Here is an 18,108-nt window from a genome sequence, read left to right as displayed (position 1 = left end):
TGCTTTCAAAAAAGTGTGTAATTTTATGAAAAAAACGCGTAGTCACTGTAAACATTGTGTAATGTTTGATTAATTACAGATATAAATTAGCAGTCTTCAACAAATTGTGGCATCCGTTCAACCGTATATGATTTCCCGAACTGTTTCCTTCGTACTGCAATCCATTTCGTTCTCTATGTATCCGTACGTATCTTCAGCTAACTGACGTTGCTTCGAGTTTTCTGATATCATTAATTCTCCGAACAAATAGATACCCATACCCTTAAGAAAATTAAAAAAAAATTATATAGTCGACGGGACTCGGTTCAGCGCGACGAGTTTGGTCCAAATTCTGAGTCAAGACAGTTTTAAGGCGTCGACAAATGCCGTTGGAGAAAAATGATTTCTCTGTTTTTGAGGTGTATAATTGAGTTTCTTTGTAATTCCCAGTGACTCATAACAAAGAAAAAACCCTGAAAAAAGTAGTAAATTTTTTCTCCTGTTTTAAATAAACTTATCAGGTCACACCAACCTCGTCCCCAGGACCTGTTAGGCTTTTTATACTTGTTCAGGCCGTCCAAATATAAAAAGCAAACAGGTCCTTGGGACAAGGTTACACTTAAAAAGGATGAAGCGTTGTCATTTTTTTGATGTGACGTAAGATTCTCGAAAGATAGAAAGTTCCAAGCAACCCATTTATGTTTTATCTATGAACTGATTTTTTTTGCACATGCTAATACACTGGTCATAAACTCACGATAAAGCCTTGAGCTAACGAGCCTCGTTTTCAGGTCGAAGTCTTGCATAATACAAAGTAAGAAAAACATTGCAACTGGTAATTTTTAATATTATATCCATTTTCTGTAAAATTAAGCTGCGGAAGATTAAAAAAATCCATTGTGGAGTGGTGTTAGTGCTATATTGCTTTTATGTTTACTTCCTTTCCGCCAGACATCAGAATGAAACATTAAAATTTATAACCTCGCATATAAGACGAGAAAAATTATTTGATTTTAAAAATATAGAAAAATAAAATACTCAATAGTTAGCTGTTGTATTGATAATTAAAATCTGCTGCTGCAAAACACGTCATATACTTGAAAGTGTTTTTTCGCCTTATAAAGCAATTGTTTGCTTACATCTGCAAAATCTCTTGGTGTGCGATCGCACAAACAGGAAGTTTTTTTTAGGGCGACACATAACAGTGCTGAAAGAAAGCGCTACATCGACTTTTGTAACAAATGAACTCAGCCTTAATTCGAATTGTCATTGAAGATAATCTAAAGTTCAAACATATTAGTAATGAATCAAACACATTTATTTTGCATATATATCTGTCGTAAAAAAAAAAAAATAATAAATAACTTCAAAAGTTGTGTTTTCCTCCCTTCAGTTACACCTCCGTCGTATTGGCAAGGTTTAAACTTGCTACAGATTTAATTTTGACGTGGTTGCATGGTGGGGCGCTACTTGAAATAATGAAAAGACTCCGCATCAATTAAAGTTTTACATATAATTCTAGCAAATAAATTTCGGTTGAGCCAATTAAATCCAACCATCCTATGAGTCTTCTTCAAAAATTTCATTTTTGCCAACCTAATGACGTCAAAACGTCTTTGATGTTTGCCGCTTTACGCAGAATTATTTGTTCAAGATGGCTGACTCACTTCATCGGATACGCATGAAAATAACTTGTTCAAAAACATCTTTTTTTAAATATTATGTGAACGTTTTGAAATTAAATTGTTTGGAAATCAAAAGTACGAAAAATTTTAATGGTTGAGAAAGTTGCATATCGTAATTTGGGAGCAAAGAAAAATGTCTGGACCTTTTGTATCGGTATTTGCAAGTTCGAAAAAAGTTTCACACATCATTAAGTGTTCTTTCAAAGAATATCCTTGATTCGTATTTGTGGAGGCCCAAGATATCACAGTACCAGTTCAATTTCCGCGCCCGAAGGCGTAGGAAATTCTTTAAAACCGTCGTTTTTTTCTTTCGGAGCATTTTTTGAGAAAAAATCGACCCTGGGATTTTACGTTCCTCTGAGAGGAGGATAGTATTGGTATAACTGACTAACTAACCCTGTCCCAAATGGTCAATTGCAACGTCACAAACTTCGTACCCAAGCTCCCTAAGTATGGCTATGTTTATAGGAATATAATGGAATGATCGGAATAGACGAGGTGGGGGTGTTCTAATTTTTGTTAATGAAAACTTGGATAGCCACCTTTTGAAACACCTTTACTTTGAAAATGTTGAATCACTATGGGTGAAAGTGTGCCTGAAAAAAACTAAACCTATTTACGTGTGTGGGGTTTACAGGCCACCTGGAGGTAGTGATTTGCAGAGTACCGAAAACCTGTGTACTCATTTTAAACAGTGTTTTAACAAGCTCCCAGAAGAGAAAGAAGTTTTTATCTTGGGAGATTTTAACTGTAACATGCTTTCAAAATATGCTCTTTCCTCCAAAATAAAGGAATTATGCTCCACTCTTTTCCTAAAACAACATATTACGGAGCCAACTCGTGTTACTGAAAATAGTAGCACTCTTATAGACTTGATACTTTCTAACAGTTCTTGTATTTCTAAAACTGGTGTCATGGATTTAGGCATCAGTGATCACAATTTAGTTTATGTGATCAGAAAATTCAAAAGGCCAAAATTTGAACCTAAAACATGCAAGGTTCGTAGCTACAAGAACTTCAGTGAAGAGGCTTTTCTGAAGGACCTCAGGAATTTAGACTGGTCATATTTTAATAATTATGATGACCTTGATAAAGCATGTGAGAAACTGAATAAAAATGTTAAAACAGTGGCTGACAAACATGCCCCTTTCAAAACACATAGATTTTCTGGCCGTGTTGAGGCATGGGTCACTGATGAATTAATAATAGCCATCAAAGAAAGAGACTTCTTGAAACGGAAAGCATCAAAAACAAAATCCATCATAGACTGGGAAGCTTTCAAACAAAAAAGGAACCAGGTAATAGGTCTCAAAAATCGACTCAAAAACGAGTACTATAATGACGTTTTGCAGGACTTTCAAAAACGGCCAAAACAACTTTGGAAAACCCTAAAAAAACTGGTTCCGGATAAGTCAGGCAATACTACCTCGATAAAACGAGTAGTCCAAAACGATGGTACAGAAACTTCTCACCCAAAAGAAATTTCCAACACATTCAATTCATTTTTTGTCAGTGTTGGTGCCAAACTAGCCTCTAAATTTTCTTCTGACACTACTAATGTTAATCCACCTGTTAGCGGACACGATTTTCGGTGGGCTCGTATTGAGACCAAAAGTGTCGAAAAAATAATTAGATCACTAAAACTTAATAAAGCTACAGGCTTGGACGGAATTGGTTCACGACTGCTAAAAGCAGGTTCGTCAGTTTTAAGTATTTATTTATCAAGTCTTTTCAACAAATCTTTATTTACTGGTTATGTACCTAAATGTTGGAAGACTAAAAGGGTCTCGCCTATTTTTAAAAGTGGCAATAAAACAGATCCTACTAATTATCGGCCTATCTCCATTTTGCCAATTCCTATGAAAATTTTTGAAAAGTTAGTGCATGAGCAAATGTCTCATTTTATTTCTGAGCACAACTTCCTGAATGACAGACAGTCCGGATTTCGAAAACTCTTTTCCACAGAAACTGCAGTAGTCGATGTCTCTGATTTTATTCTTACTGAGCTCGACCAACATAACTTTGTTTGTGCTGTGCTCATTGACCTTAAAAAAGCTTTTGACACTGTTGATCATAAAATTTTGTTAAAAAAACTATGGTGTTTTGGCATCAGAGATGCTGCCTTTGACTGGTTCGAGTCCTACTTAACGGACCGAATGCAGCTGACTCTTGTAAACGACACAGGATCAGATCTGCTTCATGAAGACGCTTTTGGGGTGCCGCAGGGATCTGTGTTGGGGCCCCTGCTCTTTCTTTTGTATATTGATGACTTAAAATCTGTCATCAATTCAAACTACCACCATCTATATGCGGATGATACAATAATTATTTCGTCTCATAAAAACTTGGATACCCTTGTCTCCCAGGTCGAGTTAGAACTTTCGCAAGTCGACCTCTGGCTGAATAATAACAAAATGACTATTAATACGGACAAAACTGAAACAATCTTTTTCGGCAACCACAGCCAGTTAAAAAAAGTTGAGAACAAAACTATCAACTATATGGGTATTCCTTTGAAGAGGAGCGAAAAAGTTAAATATCTTGGGGTAACATTTGATCAAAAAATGCAATGGGAAAAGCACATTAATGACATAAATAGAAAAATACTAATTAAATATTCTAAAATTAGAACCATTGCATCCTGTTTAACACCTCACACAAAAAACCTTTTAATTAATGCACTTGTCATGCCATATTTCAACTACTGCTCCTCGGCATGGGCTTGTGCCACCCAAGGTAGATTGGGAAAACTAGAAAAACGATTAAAATGTGTCCGTACCTTTCTTGGGAAAGAGAGGGAATATTCAATGAATAATTTACTCATCAAAAACGATGCCATATTAGTTTTCAAAGCCATGAATCACATTGCTCCTGATTACATGCGCTCAAAATTCCTTTTGACAAAAAACTGTCATAATCATCAAACAAGAGGAGCTTCAAAAAACAGGTTCACACTTCCCTTGGTCAACACGGAATTTGGCAAAAAAGCCTTCCCATTTAGAGCTGCAAAAGTGTGGAATAATCTTCCAGACCAAGTGACCTGTGATGGAAGTCTGCTTTCGTTTAAGACTTCCATCTCTAATGTATTTGGCAAATTCTAATGGAGATCACTTTTGAATTTTTTAATTTTTGTTTTTTATTCTTTTTCTTTTCAATTTTCACAGATTATAAATGTTACTATGTTTGATTGAGCTGAGGCAGTCTAAGGTTTATCATTTTTTGTTTCTTTTTTGTTCTAGTGGCCCCCAGTGGAAACAATCCACTAACTATAGGTTTTTGTGATTTTCTGGGCTAGCCACTTTAAATATTTATTATTATTATTATTATTATTATTATTATTATTATTAGTACTTGGAAGTCATCTAAATGACGTTTCAGGCCAAAATTGGTATTTTTTATCGACAAAATTTGGCACAGTTAACAAAAAAGTATGATGAACATAATGGTGACATGAAAATTTTGTTTTCTTGTTACCTAAATGTCATTATAGGCCAAATTTGGTCCAAAAATTAAAACTACTTTATTTTCAACAAAATTTGACACAGTAAACAAATAAAGTTGTTTGCTGAAAATGATAATGATACAAAAGTTTGTTTTTTTGCCACCTAAATGTAATTTCAGGCCAAAATTTGTCCAAAAATTAAAACTGCTTTATTTTTAACAAAAATTGTCACAGTTAATAAAAAAAGTGTGCTGAAAATGGTCACATCAAAATTTTGATTTTTTGTCAACTAAATGTCGTTTATTCCATAAACGTTTCAATCGCAAGACTTTCAACCATGAATGTTAGGCTGTATTTTTTTGTTAGCAATTTCTTTTAAAATGTGAGTTTATGACACGTTTCATTTTGTTTGCGTTTGTTGTAAGATATAATGTCACCTGTGTGCTTTATCTTCAGAGCTTCATGCACCAAACCTCTTCGAATGTCTGGCACGATATAACACAACGAATTAGCAGGTTGTTATGAAATATTTTGGTAGCGAGCGGAAATTCTTAGAGCCCCCAGGGCTTCTTGTTTTTATTTTATAAGTTCTCGCTTTAATTTTAATAGGGCATTGTAGATACATTTTAGAAAATATGAATTTATTGCTAATGAAGATGACTATTTATAAAAACTTTTAGTTTGCTGTGCATCAGCATGTTTCCAGCGAATGGAATTGTGACTCTACAAACTTCGAGAAATAACCGAAAATCAGCATTTGGCATGAACATAACAGGGATTGTAGTTCCTGCGAAAATTAGTATCATTGAGGTTTAAGCATTCTATACCTGATCTTCTACGAGATAACGACGCACTTGTTCGTATTTGCTAGCGTAACTAAAAACGTATACAATGTATATATACTGACATGCAAAAATAGAAGTGCTGAGTCAGCGTGAACAAAAAATTAAAATATAGCTTACCCATTTTTAACGATGAGTTCGCACCACCTATGTCTAATCTAAGACAAGGAAGGATAGAAGGTCACAAATTTGCAATACACTAACAACAACAATAAAAGGTTTCTGTTTCCGCGGTCTTGTTTTGTTGAAGCGAAACGAGTGTAATTAATTTTACCTGCTTTGACATCAAGGTTAATAACATCAAAGATCAAATGATGAAATGACTTAACAAATTATACACATACTAGTGTTACCCGTGGAAAAATCCACAGGGTCGCCCGTCCTTTATCGCCCGTCCTTTATATATGGCATTTCGTGTTTTCGTAACAGGACGCGGCAACTCTTTTGAACACACAAATATGGCTATTATAATAGAGACTTTTTAACTACTGTATTTATTCAATTTAACGTTTACTTCTTAAGCTCTTCTTAGAATATGCTTTATAAAAATATTAGGCTGAGATGTTAGGTTTAAAAAAATAGGTCTATTGTTTGTGAAAATAGAGAAATAAAAATAATGACTGCAAAAACAATTTAATAAGCGACCTTCTAACAAGCACCGTCTCAAATATGCAATAATTTACCTGATCAGCTCATACTTTGTCAGCCTAAATTAAGTGGCCTGTTAAGGCCAACAAAAAATTTGGACCGATAAATAATTTAAGTTTATTTTTAAGTTTCTGTTATTAATTTAATTAGTGCTTGAAAACTTTATAGTTATTTAACTCTCGCAATGACGTTTCTAAATTAAATTTTAAAACCAGTTTTCAACAAAAATCATTGAAGTAATTCATTGAAAATTTTCGTCGAACAATAAAGAACAATTTTCGTCGTCAAAGTCTTATCGCAAACAGGTGTTGTGGTGTGTTTATTGTTAAGAATAAAATTTAAAAAATGATTCAAAGTGGGTATCAACATAAGCAAAAGATCTTTTGTCACTTTATCGATCTACTTCTGTGGAGAAAGGTACACACTGTTCACATAATATATGAGCGCTGTATTTCATCACCCAGAATGAAGACTAAAAAATTTAAGGATGGAAGTTGACAGAGCATGTTTGTATACACAACATTACCAACGAACCTCAGCATTGCAGCTATCTAAGTGGTACACGTGATTCAATTGAGTTAATGTTTGGGGTAGAATATTCTCAATGCTCAACAGCTTTTCCAACAGCAGTACAACTTGATTTGCATTCTATAAGAAAAGTTTCAACACTTATAAACAAAACTTTTTCACTATGTCTTCAAATCGCGGAGCTATTAATTTTTGATATGGCAATGACCCCCTTAGTGAAATCTCGAGTCGCAAGTTTTCTGACGTGTGTTTCTAGGCCAAGCCTAAACTTTCGCCGGTCCTGGTTATTCGTCCGGCTCAAATTTCCCCCACGTTATCAAGCAAAATTTGGGCCGATAGATAATTTTTATATATTCCGTAAAATAAAGCTGATGATTAGTGTCAATGAGTGAGACGGCGAATACAAACTGAAAAACTATTTGCAACATTTTTCATGCAATGATTTCAAAGAAACTTTTTTATGCAATGACATTTTCCAACCCACGGTATCCACTGAAACTTAATACGTTTCAAAACCCTGGATTCCCCTATAAATGCAAATCTAATTCAATCGAAAAAACAGACTGTAAAAACTTAATAGATACTTTAAGAACAGACCTGAAATTTAATATTTGCCAATACCTTTAAACCTAAAGTATCAACATGTTTCTGACATATCATTTCTGATATTTCTGACTTTTTTTGTGATATTTTGACAAAAATCGGAAATTCCCTGGCAATTCCTCACCAAGTCGACACCCTGTTAATAACAAAAGTTCCAAAACTTTTGCCATACATGGGAGGGAATGCTGAAACTTTCTTTAAAAATTCTGCTATCATCTAAATCACGAGCAGTGATTTATTTGTAATATTACTCGTATAAAAAATTACCAGGGCGGGTCGTTGTTTGAACACATCCCGTTTTCTTTTCACGCCACGAGATCTACATCTTTTATTAGCTACGTTGTTGGTCTTCCAAAACTGACACTAAAAGATAAACGATAAATAAATCGAGAATTATGGTAAAAGTATTTTCATAGTGTGATTGCTTACTTCTTCATTAACAAGTTTTATTAAGACGTTTTCTTCTGCGTTGCAAGTTGGCGTCTAAATAAAAATATCTAATGAAATACATAAAAGCGCAAACAAAGAATCTAACCAAAGGAGAAAATTGTCCAAAGTGAAAGATGACTACAAAAAATCTCCCTTCCTTAAAAAACGTGCGCCTGCTACACCCCTTTTTTTAGACGCGGGTACTTTATAACCACGGGCTAAAAAAACCCACTATAATAGGGTTAAAGTGGCAGCAATAATAATAACAAGCAACTGGGATTCTCCAAACAGATAAACACACTTCAGATCAAAAATAGCTGAAAGCGCGCCGCTTACAGTAAAGTCTCTGTATAGCGAACCAAGAAGGGAACCGAAGCAAAGTTCGTTATATCAATAGTTCGTTATGCCGGATAATAAAAAAAATAAAAATCACAGTAGCATTTGTAAATTTTTCCGTTTACATTACACAATGCAACGTCTCCATAAATCTAGCAAATTATCTCTTAGACATCAGTTGTTCTAACACTTGCTTCATTGCGTAAGCATTTCCTATAAAGTGGATATACCTGATGAAAACATTATTAACAAGATGGTATCTGAAAGTTCAAAATTTGGATTTTTTTATTTGCAGGCTCTACCAATGTTTCCATGATTCGAACTGTTCGATTTGGATGACATTGTACTGTTTTGTTTACATAATATTGATACGGATGATGCACCAAACTTTGAAAATATTGCCGAGTTTCTGCTACATTTAGTCCCTTGAGTTCGTTATATCAAGGTTTTGTGATTTCGTTTGGTTCACTATATCAGGGCTTCGTTACATAAAAAAGAATTATAAGAGTTTCCTAACGCTAAGGGGCTTTGGTTCGTTATGTCGAGATGTCCACTATATTGGGGTTTGCTATATCGAGAGTCCACTATACTTAATAATGTAGAAATAATTCCTTACAAATGGTAAAGAAGAACTCTCCAACCAATCTTTTGATAACTGTTCTTTTAACTCGCTAAAAACAATTGTCATTTAACCTAACGTCAAAAAAATGTTTATTCGTCGTCTCTTATTAACTACAAAATAGAAGCAACATGCAGGAGATAAATCCTCTGCGGGGAGATTCAAACAAGCGTAAAATCAAGTGTGACTTATAGTTACCTGGATAAGTTAAAATAGCCAATGAAAAACTCGAAGAAAATCTAAAAAATAAAAAAACAAGGTAGATGGCGGGACATTGGCTTAAATTACCCTTTCCGAATTAAGGCATTAGAATTCTGAATTTTTTTTAAATTTCGCCTAGTTTACTATTAAAAACTGTCTACAAAATAAAATGAAAAAAGGGTACCTCCGAAGTGACGAGCCTTCCCTGATAATTGTCAACATACTTCTTCAAGAAGATATCAAACGCTTCATAACCAACCATGGTTGCCAGATGATGAAGAAGGAAATATCCCTAATGCAAAAAATTAAAATTATGTTTATAAAACCTAATTTAATCCTTGTAAACAGTAAAATTGTCCACGGTAAAAAAATTTATACTTTAATTCATGAGGAAAATACTTTCTTTACTACAACATCTAACATATGAGTAAAAGAAAAAACTCACCTTCAAGTAATGAATTTGTGACCACTTCTTGGACGCTACAGCAGCATTGGGAACAACAATGTGAGGAGTGACGTCAGAAGTGGTATTCTCTAAACTTTTATCAACAGCTTCAATTGCTAAAAAAGTAAATGTCGAAATTTTTAAATATTTTTTTAAATAGTTATTTTTTATGAAGAAATCCACGCTGAATACCTTCTTAATTTGTCCTAATGTTCTAGCAGAAATCTCAACGATTTATTACAAAAAATAATTACATTTGGTATAATCTCTACTATGATTTAGACGATGTTTGAAACGAGCAGTTTTCCACAGTATTAGTTGAAAACACAAAAGAAACCAACCAGTCAAATTGTTGCTCCCTCTTTTTAATTTCTTCGGTCTCATTAACTTTAAATTATCGTCTTCAGTGACTTCCAACTCTGAGTCTAATGTCTTTAATTTTAGTAGAGCTAATAACTCGTGATGCATAGCAAATTCTTGTGGCGAATACTACAATAAAAAAAACGATTTTAACAAAATAGTTTAAAACTTTAACCAAATAGTTTCTTTCCTTTGGTGAAATTTTTCTTACTTTATTGACATAAGCTTGTATCCTTTCTTCCAAAAACGTAGCGAATCCTTCACTTAACCACTCCTCTGTCCAATCTTGTATCCCGATGAGCAGTCCAAACCACGCATGAGATATCTCGTGCGCTATTCGCGATGACATACTCGCGTCGCCACATAATACAGATTGGGAAAGAAAAATCAAATTTGGACTAAAAATATAAAAATATAAATTAAATATACCTAAGTCGTTTAAAAATCATGATTTAAAAAAACATTAGTGGCATAAAATCGGAAGAGTTACGACTAATCTAAATTTTTTCTTAGGGGTAAAAAACACCTTTACCTCGCTAACCCCATGCATGCAAACGATCTCGGCATAATCACTAGATCAAGTCGAGAAAAAGGGTACTCCCCAAGTAGCTGACAAGTATAACAAACGTGTTTTGACGCCAGACTCAAATATTCTTCTTCAAACTGGTTTATCTTCGACTGCGGTGCGTACAACGAAATGGTGATTGGTTTACCATTTGGTGCTGTTGAAACAGTGAGTGTGGATGAGCTCTTTGCAAATTTACCAAATGCAAAAGCTAACGTCGAATTTGGAAGGGGAATCGACATTTCAAAGTAATAAACGTCTAAATATAAATTTTAAAAAAAAATATGGAAATGCAATAGACATGTGAAAAAATCTTTTTTCAGACACAGAGTGCTCAGACAGTGGTATCCTTAGACAATCCTCATGTTCCAATCAAATATTTTTATAAACTTTATACCAAAAAAAAAAATTCAAAAAAGGGTATCTCTAAACATATCGGCTCCTCCAGAGAAAAGGGTTACTACGAGACAACGTATCATTTAGACAGAAATGGCTTCGAATACATTTATAAGTTAAAGCTTTTCTCTGGAAATTGATGGATATTCAAAGTTTTCAAAGTCACCTACAACCCCGGAAAAAATATTGGGAACAGGGTGAAAGTTTACAGATCGCAACCACGAACAATTATAAACGCTGTGCCTTTCTGAGTAACACGCACTGCGAACTTGTCGTCAATGTTAATCGAACTTAGAATGTTAGGTTAATTGGTTAAATCTAAAATTATAAAAGGGTGGTAATTTTTGTTTACGTCAACACGCCCCAATTCCACAATATTTTGGATCTTCCCGGGTCGTGGAGCAGAGTTTTGCATAATGCGGCCATTATAGAAAGCGCAGTCGGCGCATTTTCGACGTTGGTTACTTAGCCTACACCCCTGCGAAAGTAAAACTTTTCAGCTTACTGGCTGATTTCGAGAAATAGAGAAACAACGGACAAATTCCTAAATATTATGTCCAGTGCTATAGTTTGATTTCAAGGTCAGCAAACACCCTTAATTAAACCATTAGGCCTTTGTTGACGCAATAAAGATTTCTACCGACATCCTTTCGTAATCCTAGAAGCGAATACCCTACCAACTCACTAGCTGTGTACAAAGTATTTGACAATGATTTTGACAAAACGTAGGAGAATCTTACCTTCCTTGACAGAGGTTTCGTGTTTATTTTTTATCATGCATGTGACTGCTTCACCACTAGACAAAACTGAAAAACCTCTCGGAACTTTCACTGTAGCCTGCCATGTTGCCACAGCTACAGGTGGTTCTTGACACGGCATCATGGTTCTGTTGTTAAGGTAAGCACCAGGGGTAAAGCAGGCTGGACTAAAATAAAAAATGCACACCATAAAACGTTAGAATGTAATGAACCAAAATCATAGAATGTCGGCACATGGATTTAAAATATCATACTTTCCATCTTGATCAGTACACCACATCAAGGACGGTCCATTTGGATTCGTGCGGTACTTAATATGAACACAACTCGGCCAATGTTTACTTGCTTGATTCTCAGTCCAAACCCTAATACACCAACCGTACGTCGCATATGATAACTTCTGAAAACTCAAATTGGTGTAAGACCTGTCTGTTTTGTTTTGATGAAATTTGTGTAGAAATAAACAGCTTTCGCACATGACTGAATCTTTTGTATCACCTTTTGAGCCACAGCAGCATGTTTGGTTGTGAAAGTGAAGCTTAAAATTATCTGGAAGAATAACCTCTTCAACTGAAATGATATCAATCAAAGTGCAATCTAGGCACATTTGAAAGTTTCTTTCATTAGCTTCTTTCGTTGCCGGTTTAACAAACAATAGAATATCTCCATTAATATATCGTTCTGCAAAGTTCACACCCAAGTTTAGTACGTAATGCTCAATAAGTACTTCTTTCACATTCGCCATTAATGGAACATCTTTTATTGATGGTGTTAAAACATCAACTGATTTAAGGGGATTTTTATGAGGTAAATGTTCTTTATCTATTTCATTACATGCAGTATGTTCAAGGAAAGGTGTGTGATCATTGTTTTGATCAAGACTGTTCACAGGCACATCTTCATTCATTTTTTCACTGCATGTGTTGTGAGGTTTACTTGATTCTGAGAGTAGCATGTAGTTGCATTTGCTTGATAGGCCACTTAAAACGTCTGACACTTCTTGAAATACCTCTTTTAGAGACCATCTACTGCAACCAATGGCTATAAACATAACACAAAGAAATTATGAAGCTCAATATTTAAATAATTTTTCTTCTTGGTGTTTTTTCTGTTTCTCTTTTTTCCCATATACTCAGTACAATGTTTTTGATAGGGCAAGTTTTATGTTCAATAAAAACATTAATTTTTATTTTCTCTATCTAAATGTACTAATAAACTTGATGCGTATAAGTTTACCGGTTTGCTCAAATAATTCAATACTCCAATATAATAATTCAATAATTCCTAACACCAAAACGGTAGAAAAAAGAAAATCTGCAAAGATTACAAAACTTCAAAAGAATTAGTGTTCAAAAAATAACGTGCAAATAATCTGCGTATACTCGGAATTTCTTAGGAGTATTTAAAAGTTTCCAGATTAACATTCAATCTGGATAAATTATTGATATTAAATACTAACACGTTATTAGATCACCGGAGAGTTATTCTTCTCACCTGTCGGAGTTACTCTAATTCCATTCTCACCAAGAGATAAATGGATTAAGTACAACAACACAGGACACAAATCTTTGAACATAACTTCCTTCTCAAACACAAAACCTGTGGCTGTTAGATTTAACTCCCTCAACATTTCTTTTAAAACATTTAAATGCTTGACATGCACGAAGTGTAGACCATACACAGAAACATTTTGAGCAGTTTTCAGCCATTTTGTCAAAGAATTCAATGTGATTCTATTAACTTTCTCTTCCAATAAAACAATAAAGATTTCATTTGCTTTGCATGTTGTTTCATCCTTAAGAAAAGGCTGATTATCGCTTTCACTAATGTTTTTAACAGTTATTAGAGATTTAAGGTCTGCACATAATCTGGTCTGCAAATTACTGATTATGGCATCTTTGAGAGGTAAACTCTCATTGCTATAGATGAGAAGCAAATGAACTGAAGAATTGACCACACAAGGTTTGGTGACCTAAACATCAAAGAAAGGACAAAAGTAATAAATCTAGAGAAAGAAAAAAAATCTGCAGTTAGTACTGCGAAAGAACATACTTGGTCTTCCTGGTCAGGATTTTCCATCATGGAATCTACAACGTCGCCAGCTACTGTACACAAACCCATTTCAAGAGCTAAATCTGGAAAAGCCACATAACAAGCGGTATGTAAAACCTGCTTGTATTGCAAAGAAAGATTGGAATTTGATAACATTGAATTCAGCATTAGAAATAAATCTGCAGTTTGTGAACCAGTTTCATAAACTTCTTTAGCACTACCCGAAAGAATGCAAGTCAAACTGGTCTTCAACCAAGAATAATCAACTGGCCAGTCCTGTAAGAAGAATAAAACTACATAAGAATAAACAGATATACAATAGGGAAACTGAGACTTATTAGCTTTAGAATTTATAAATCCATGGCAGTTCCATTAAGAAAAAACGTTTTGCAGATGCTCACAAAGTTCCCACCGCACGCTTTTTGAATACTTGTTCAAGACAAAATAATTATTAAAGTTATTGTTTGAACATTGAAAAAATCAGAAAGATGCGCATTATTGAAATCAAGGTTGATCACAAATAAAAGCTAAGTAAGTATGAAATTAAAAAGGGAGGTTTAAAGCGAAGTCGTTTTTGCACACAGGCATGTAATTGTATACACGTTTTATGTTTAAATAGAAATTAAAGATTACAAATAGACCTTTCTCGTGATACTTTTCCCTTTAGACAAGATATTAACTAATTAAAGTAATAACAAATCATAGCTGTGGAGGAGCTTGAGTTATACCAGTGATATTGTTTAATGGTTACATTGGAGAACATTGTTAATTGCTAATCGTCGTGTTAATGATATTAATAGTGGTGTTATTGAGAGTTAATTAATTGTTTGTTTTCACTTGGATTATTTGACTGGAGAAATTGTTTTCTGTTCAAGGTAACTAACATTTAGTACTAATTTTCATCCCAAATTTCTTAATTGTGCAGGGTCGATACTAAAATTGATTCTTGTCCCTAAGTTCCTTAGCAAAAGGTAGAACAAGTTACCTAATTTCGTAAATATTTCTGTTCGTTAAGTACCTTAATTTCGACCTGAAAGTTACGGTCAAACCCTTCATATAGCAGAGCTTTCTAAGAATAGCCTCATTTTTAAAATAATTATTTTTTTTAAATCTATATAAAATTTACCCAGAATTTATTATTGCTCAAAAACTTCTGTTTTGTCATGATAATTTGATATTCTATCTAAATATCCACATTTGAAGAGCATAGAACCATAAGATTTTGGATGACGTCATAATTATTATAATTTATGAGATTTTGGAAAGGTGTATTATAACTGTGAAAAATAAATATACTGAACTAACTTTGTGCGAGCTGTTCAATTTCATAGCAAAACATGAAGACAAGTGGATCACTTTCAATCTTTCCTTTAATACATCCTGACATGCTTGGACAAAATCATGAATTGAACAAAATTCTTCAAAGTTATATGCTTTGCTGATAGCAGTTGGGGTACATGAGAAAACCTACACACGAAAAACAACAACATAAAATAAAGACATTAAGACAAGGATTTGCAAAAACAGCAGTGCTTTTGACGGAAAACGGAAACTTTAACAAAGTTAACCTACCCAGTTCCATTTACTATTACTTAGCAAACAAAAAACCAAATCTACCTGCCCTTGTGAACTAGAATGACAACTAAGTACGACCATGATGTCTCCTACATAAATAAATATTTAACTCAATGTTTATAAAACAACATAAGTAGGTCATTTTTTTTTTTGGTACGACGTAGTTTTAGCTAACAAAATAATCAGAAGGGCTAAATTTTTACCAAATCATAAAAATTTTTTGACAATTCTTTTTTCGACAAAAATTTATAACTGGATTAGAGAAATATTTTTACTCATTAGTAGGACAGTTTTTGAAAAGAATTCCTCTTGTCAAAGAACCGTTGTGCAATTTACACAGGATATAATTCTGGTGTACAGTGTGCACATTTTTGCTATTAATAAAGTTAATATTTATTTCTCTAATTTATGACAGCATATCTGATGATGTCATAGAAGCAAGTCATATTCAACATTGTAAAATTAAATCCAAACATAACCAAATTACAATTATGAGCAATAAATTAATATATTTAATATTATGTAAAAATCTAATTTCAGGTCCTTTTTAAAAAATACTCCGGTGAATTGAAGGTTTTCTGAGATGGTAGAAAATCTGATCAAATGTCCTTCTTCATACTCTTTTTAAAAGAAAAAATGTTCTGACTTTGAGTAGGTTTCATTATTTCTTCAATTTCAGCTCTCAAATATAATAACAGTTGAACACATTTGATTGTAAATAAATTATCAAGATGGTGGAAGTGCATTAACATGATTCCTAATTTGTTCCTCAAATTTAGAAATTTAGCTTGCAGTTCTTGTAAGGTCATAGGAAAGTTGACCTTCTGGGTAGTAAGTCACACCTGCAATTTGTTAGTGATAATTTTGGTAATATAAACGTTTTATTTTTCATTTGTTAAGCATTTGAGCCAATTTTGATCTTTGGTTTGAGTGCCTGAGAAAATTCCACAACACTGACATGGAATATTCTAAAAAAATTGAGACTCCAATGTAAGAAATCAGAATACAGTTAGAATTATAAGGTGGTTGTCATTTATACTAATTGTTACGTTCTAAAGTCAAATAATACAAGATAAGAAAAAAATTGGACTGAAAAGAACAAAGGCTGGTACACATGGACACACTAACCCAATAAACACAAGGACACACAAACCTAAAAAATCAATTGTCCTTGATTAAAACTCAATTCTTACCGTTGTTTTTGTTGTATAGGGTTTTCAGTTTTTCAATATTTAAGAATAATTCTCGTCTTGAAGAAAAAGACAATGTAATGCAAGTATAGTTAACTGGTATACCTAAAGTATAAAAAATATTTTAATAATGTCAAAACAAGACACATTTTTAAACAATAAAATAGAAAAGAGTAAAAAGAGCCGAGAAACCAACCATTTAAATTTTTACAAGCATCCAAAAAAGCATTAATCCATTTTCCAAAACTGGACTGCGGATCTCTTAAATTAAATACTATGAGAAGCTATAAAAAGAAAAGAACTTCATCTAATAAGATGCTTTTTCAGGAGAAAAACGAAGAAAAACTCTTTTGTAAACAAAATTAAAAGGCTCAAAAATGCTTACTTTCTCATAGTTCTTGAGAGGAATGGAACTACAATCCAGCAGATCTGCATTTACTTCGTACCACTCCTTCTGGTAGCTTGAAATTTCAGTCTCATGCAATTCAATAAATTCATAAATCTCTTTGCCAACATGTTTCTCTAGTATGCTCACATTCTTCTCAGTGTTGATCAACCAGTAGTCCACTAGAAGCAAACCGTTTGTTCAGTTCAGTGTTTACGTACAGCATCTTTCTTATGGGACCTCCACCTCCTTTGGTATTTCACTTTAGCATATAAACTTAGCAGACCTATATAATCAAAGCCTGGTGCTTCTTAGACATGCAAACGTTTTATGCAATGGGCAAATTACCTGGAATGTTGACATTGTTTTTATTCCTGCTGTGAGTTTTGCACTGATTAAAATCACAACGAATGTATCTTCCATCTTCAGTTGTCTCACATAAAAATATTGTACTTTCATATTTCTCCAAAACTGCTGCCTAACAAAGCAATCATTTTTGGAATAGAGGATGTGTGATAGATGCGTATTTGACAAATAAACTACAGTGCAAGTAAAAGTATTGTAAAGTTTTTTCAGTAAACCACAGTGAATCCAATATAGATAGCGTGTACTTACCATTTTTATGATGTTGTTCCTTATAGAGTGACCCTTCCCTCAATGAAATCATGTTAACCACCAAAGAGGACAACATAGATATATTTTCACATTTAAGTAAAAGAAGTCTTCTCTCAGTAGAGTTTTATCTATACACATAAGACAATGTTGTGATTGATGTTAAATTGTTATTCACAGAAGTACAGAGTGGCACAGCTCTGATTATTTGGCAAACTGAAATATTTTTTGCATCAAATTATGGAATTACTATAATAATAGTCATAATAATTAACAAATTTTTACAATGTACATTGTTCTTAACGAATCTGGTAAAAGATTGACTTTCAAACTTAACTACCACACATTTAGTTTTAATATATTTTTAGTTTTGGAACAATTGGTATTTGTTTTCTAGGCCAATAGAAAGTCACAAAAATCATAATGCCTTGAAACCGAATAACTATTAATTGGGTAGT

The 18,108-nt window shown here is 33.5% G+C and overlaps 1 protein-coding gene across 3 annotated transcripts; it reads right to left on the bottom strand.

Annotated features, from left to right (window-relative positions):
* Positions 1 to 41: 41 nt before the first annotated feature.
* On the bottom strand, positions 42 to 17,992 carry LOC130655378 (aminopeptidase O-like). Of its 3 annotated transcripts, XM_057458128.1 has the most exons (24): positions 17,654 to 17,992; positions 17,387 to 17,516; positions 17,039 to 17,220; positions 16,850 to 16,937; positions 16,657 to 16,758; positions 15,506 to 15,552; positions 15,194 to 15,355; positions 13,889 to 14,164; positions 13,331 to 13,808; positions 12,091 to 12,877; positions 11,819 to 12,003; positions 10,650 to 10,941; positions 10,329 to 10,515; positions 10,099 to 10,246; positions 9,758 to 9,873; positions 9,497 to 9,604; positions 9,310 to 9,350; positions 9,109 to 9,163; positions 8,157 to 8,210; positions 7,995 to 8,090; positions 7,131 to 7,244; positions 6,069 to 6,106; positions 5,934 to 5,982; positions 42 to 261 (listed from the first exon to the last, which is right to left on the bottom strand). In XM_057458128.1, the coding sequence occupies exons 1-24, from the start codon at positions 17,654 to 17,656 to the stop codon at positions 118 to 120; spliced, it is 3,882 nt and encodes a 1,293-aa protein (XP_057314111.1). In that variant the 5' UTR covers positions 17,657 to 17,992; the 3' UTR covers positions 42 to 117. The 3 variants fall into 3 exon arrangements, with proteins under 3 accessions (XP_057314111.1, XP_057314113.1, XP_057314112.1); XM_057458130.1 differs by lacking the exons at positions 16,850 to 16,937; positions 17,387 to 17,516; positions 17,654 to 17,992 and having other exon boundaries at positions 17,039 to 17,177; XM_057458129.1 differs by lacking the exons at positions 42 to 261; positions 5,934 to 5,982; positions 6,069 to 6,106; ... (1 more) ...; positions 7,995 to 8,090; positions 8,157 to 8,210 and adding an exon at positions 8,270 to 8,971.
* Positions 17,993 to 18,108: the final 116 nt, after the last annotated feature.

The sequence above is a fragment of the Hydractinia symbiolongicarpus genome, chromosome 8, assembly GCF_029227915.1.
Source record: "Hydractinia symbiolongicarpus strain clone_291-10 chromosome 8, HSymV2.1, whole genome shotgun sequence".
NCBI classification, from domain to species: Eukaryota; Metazoa; Cnidaria; class Hydrozoa; order Anthoathecata; family Hydractiniidae; genus Hydractinia; species Hydractinia symbiolongicarpus.
Note: the sequence above shows the minus strand (reverse complement) of the source record. Positions and strands in the feature narration are given on the sequence as shown.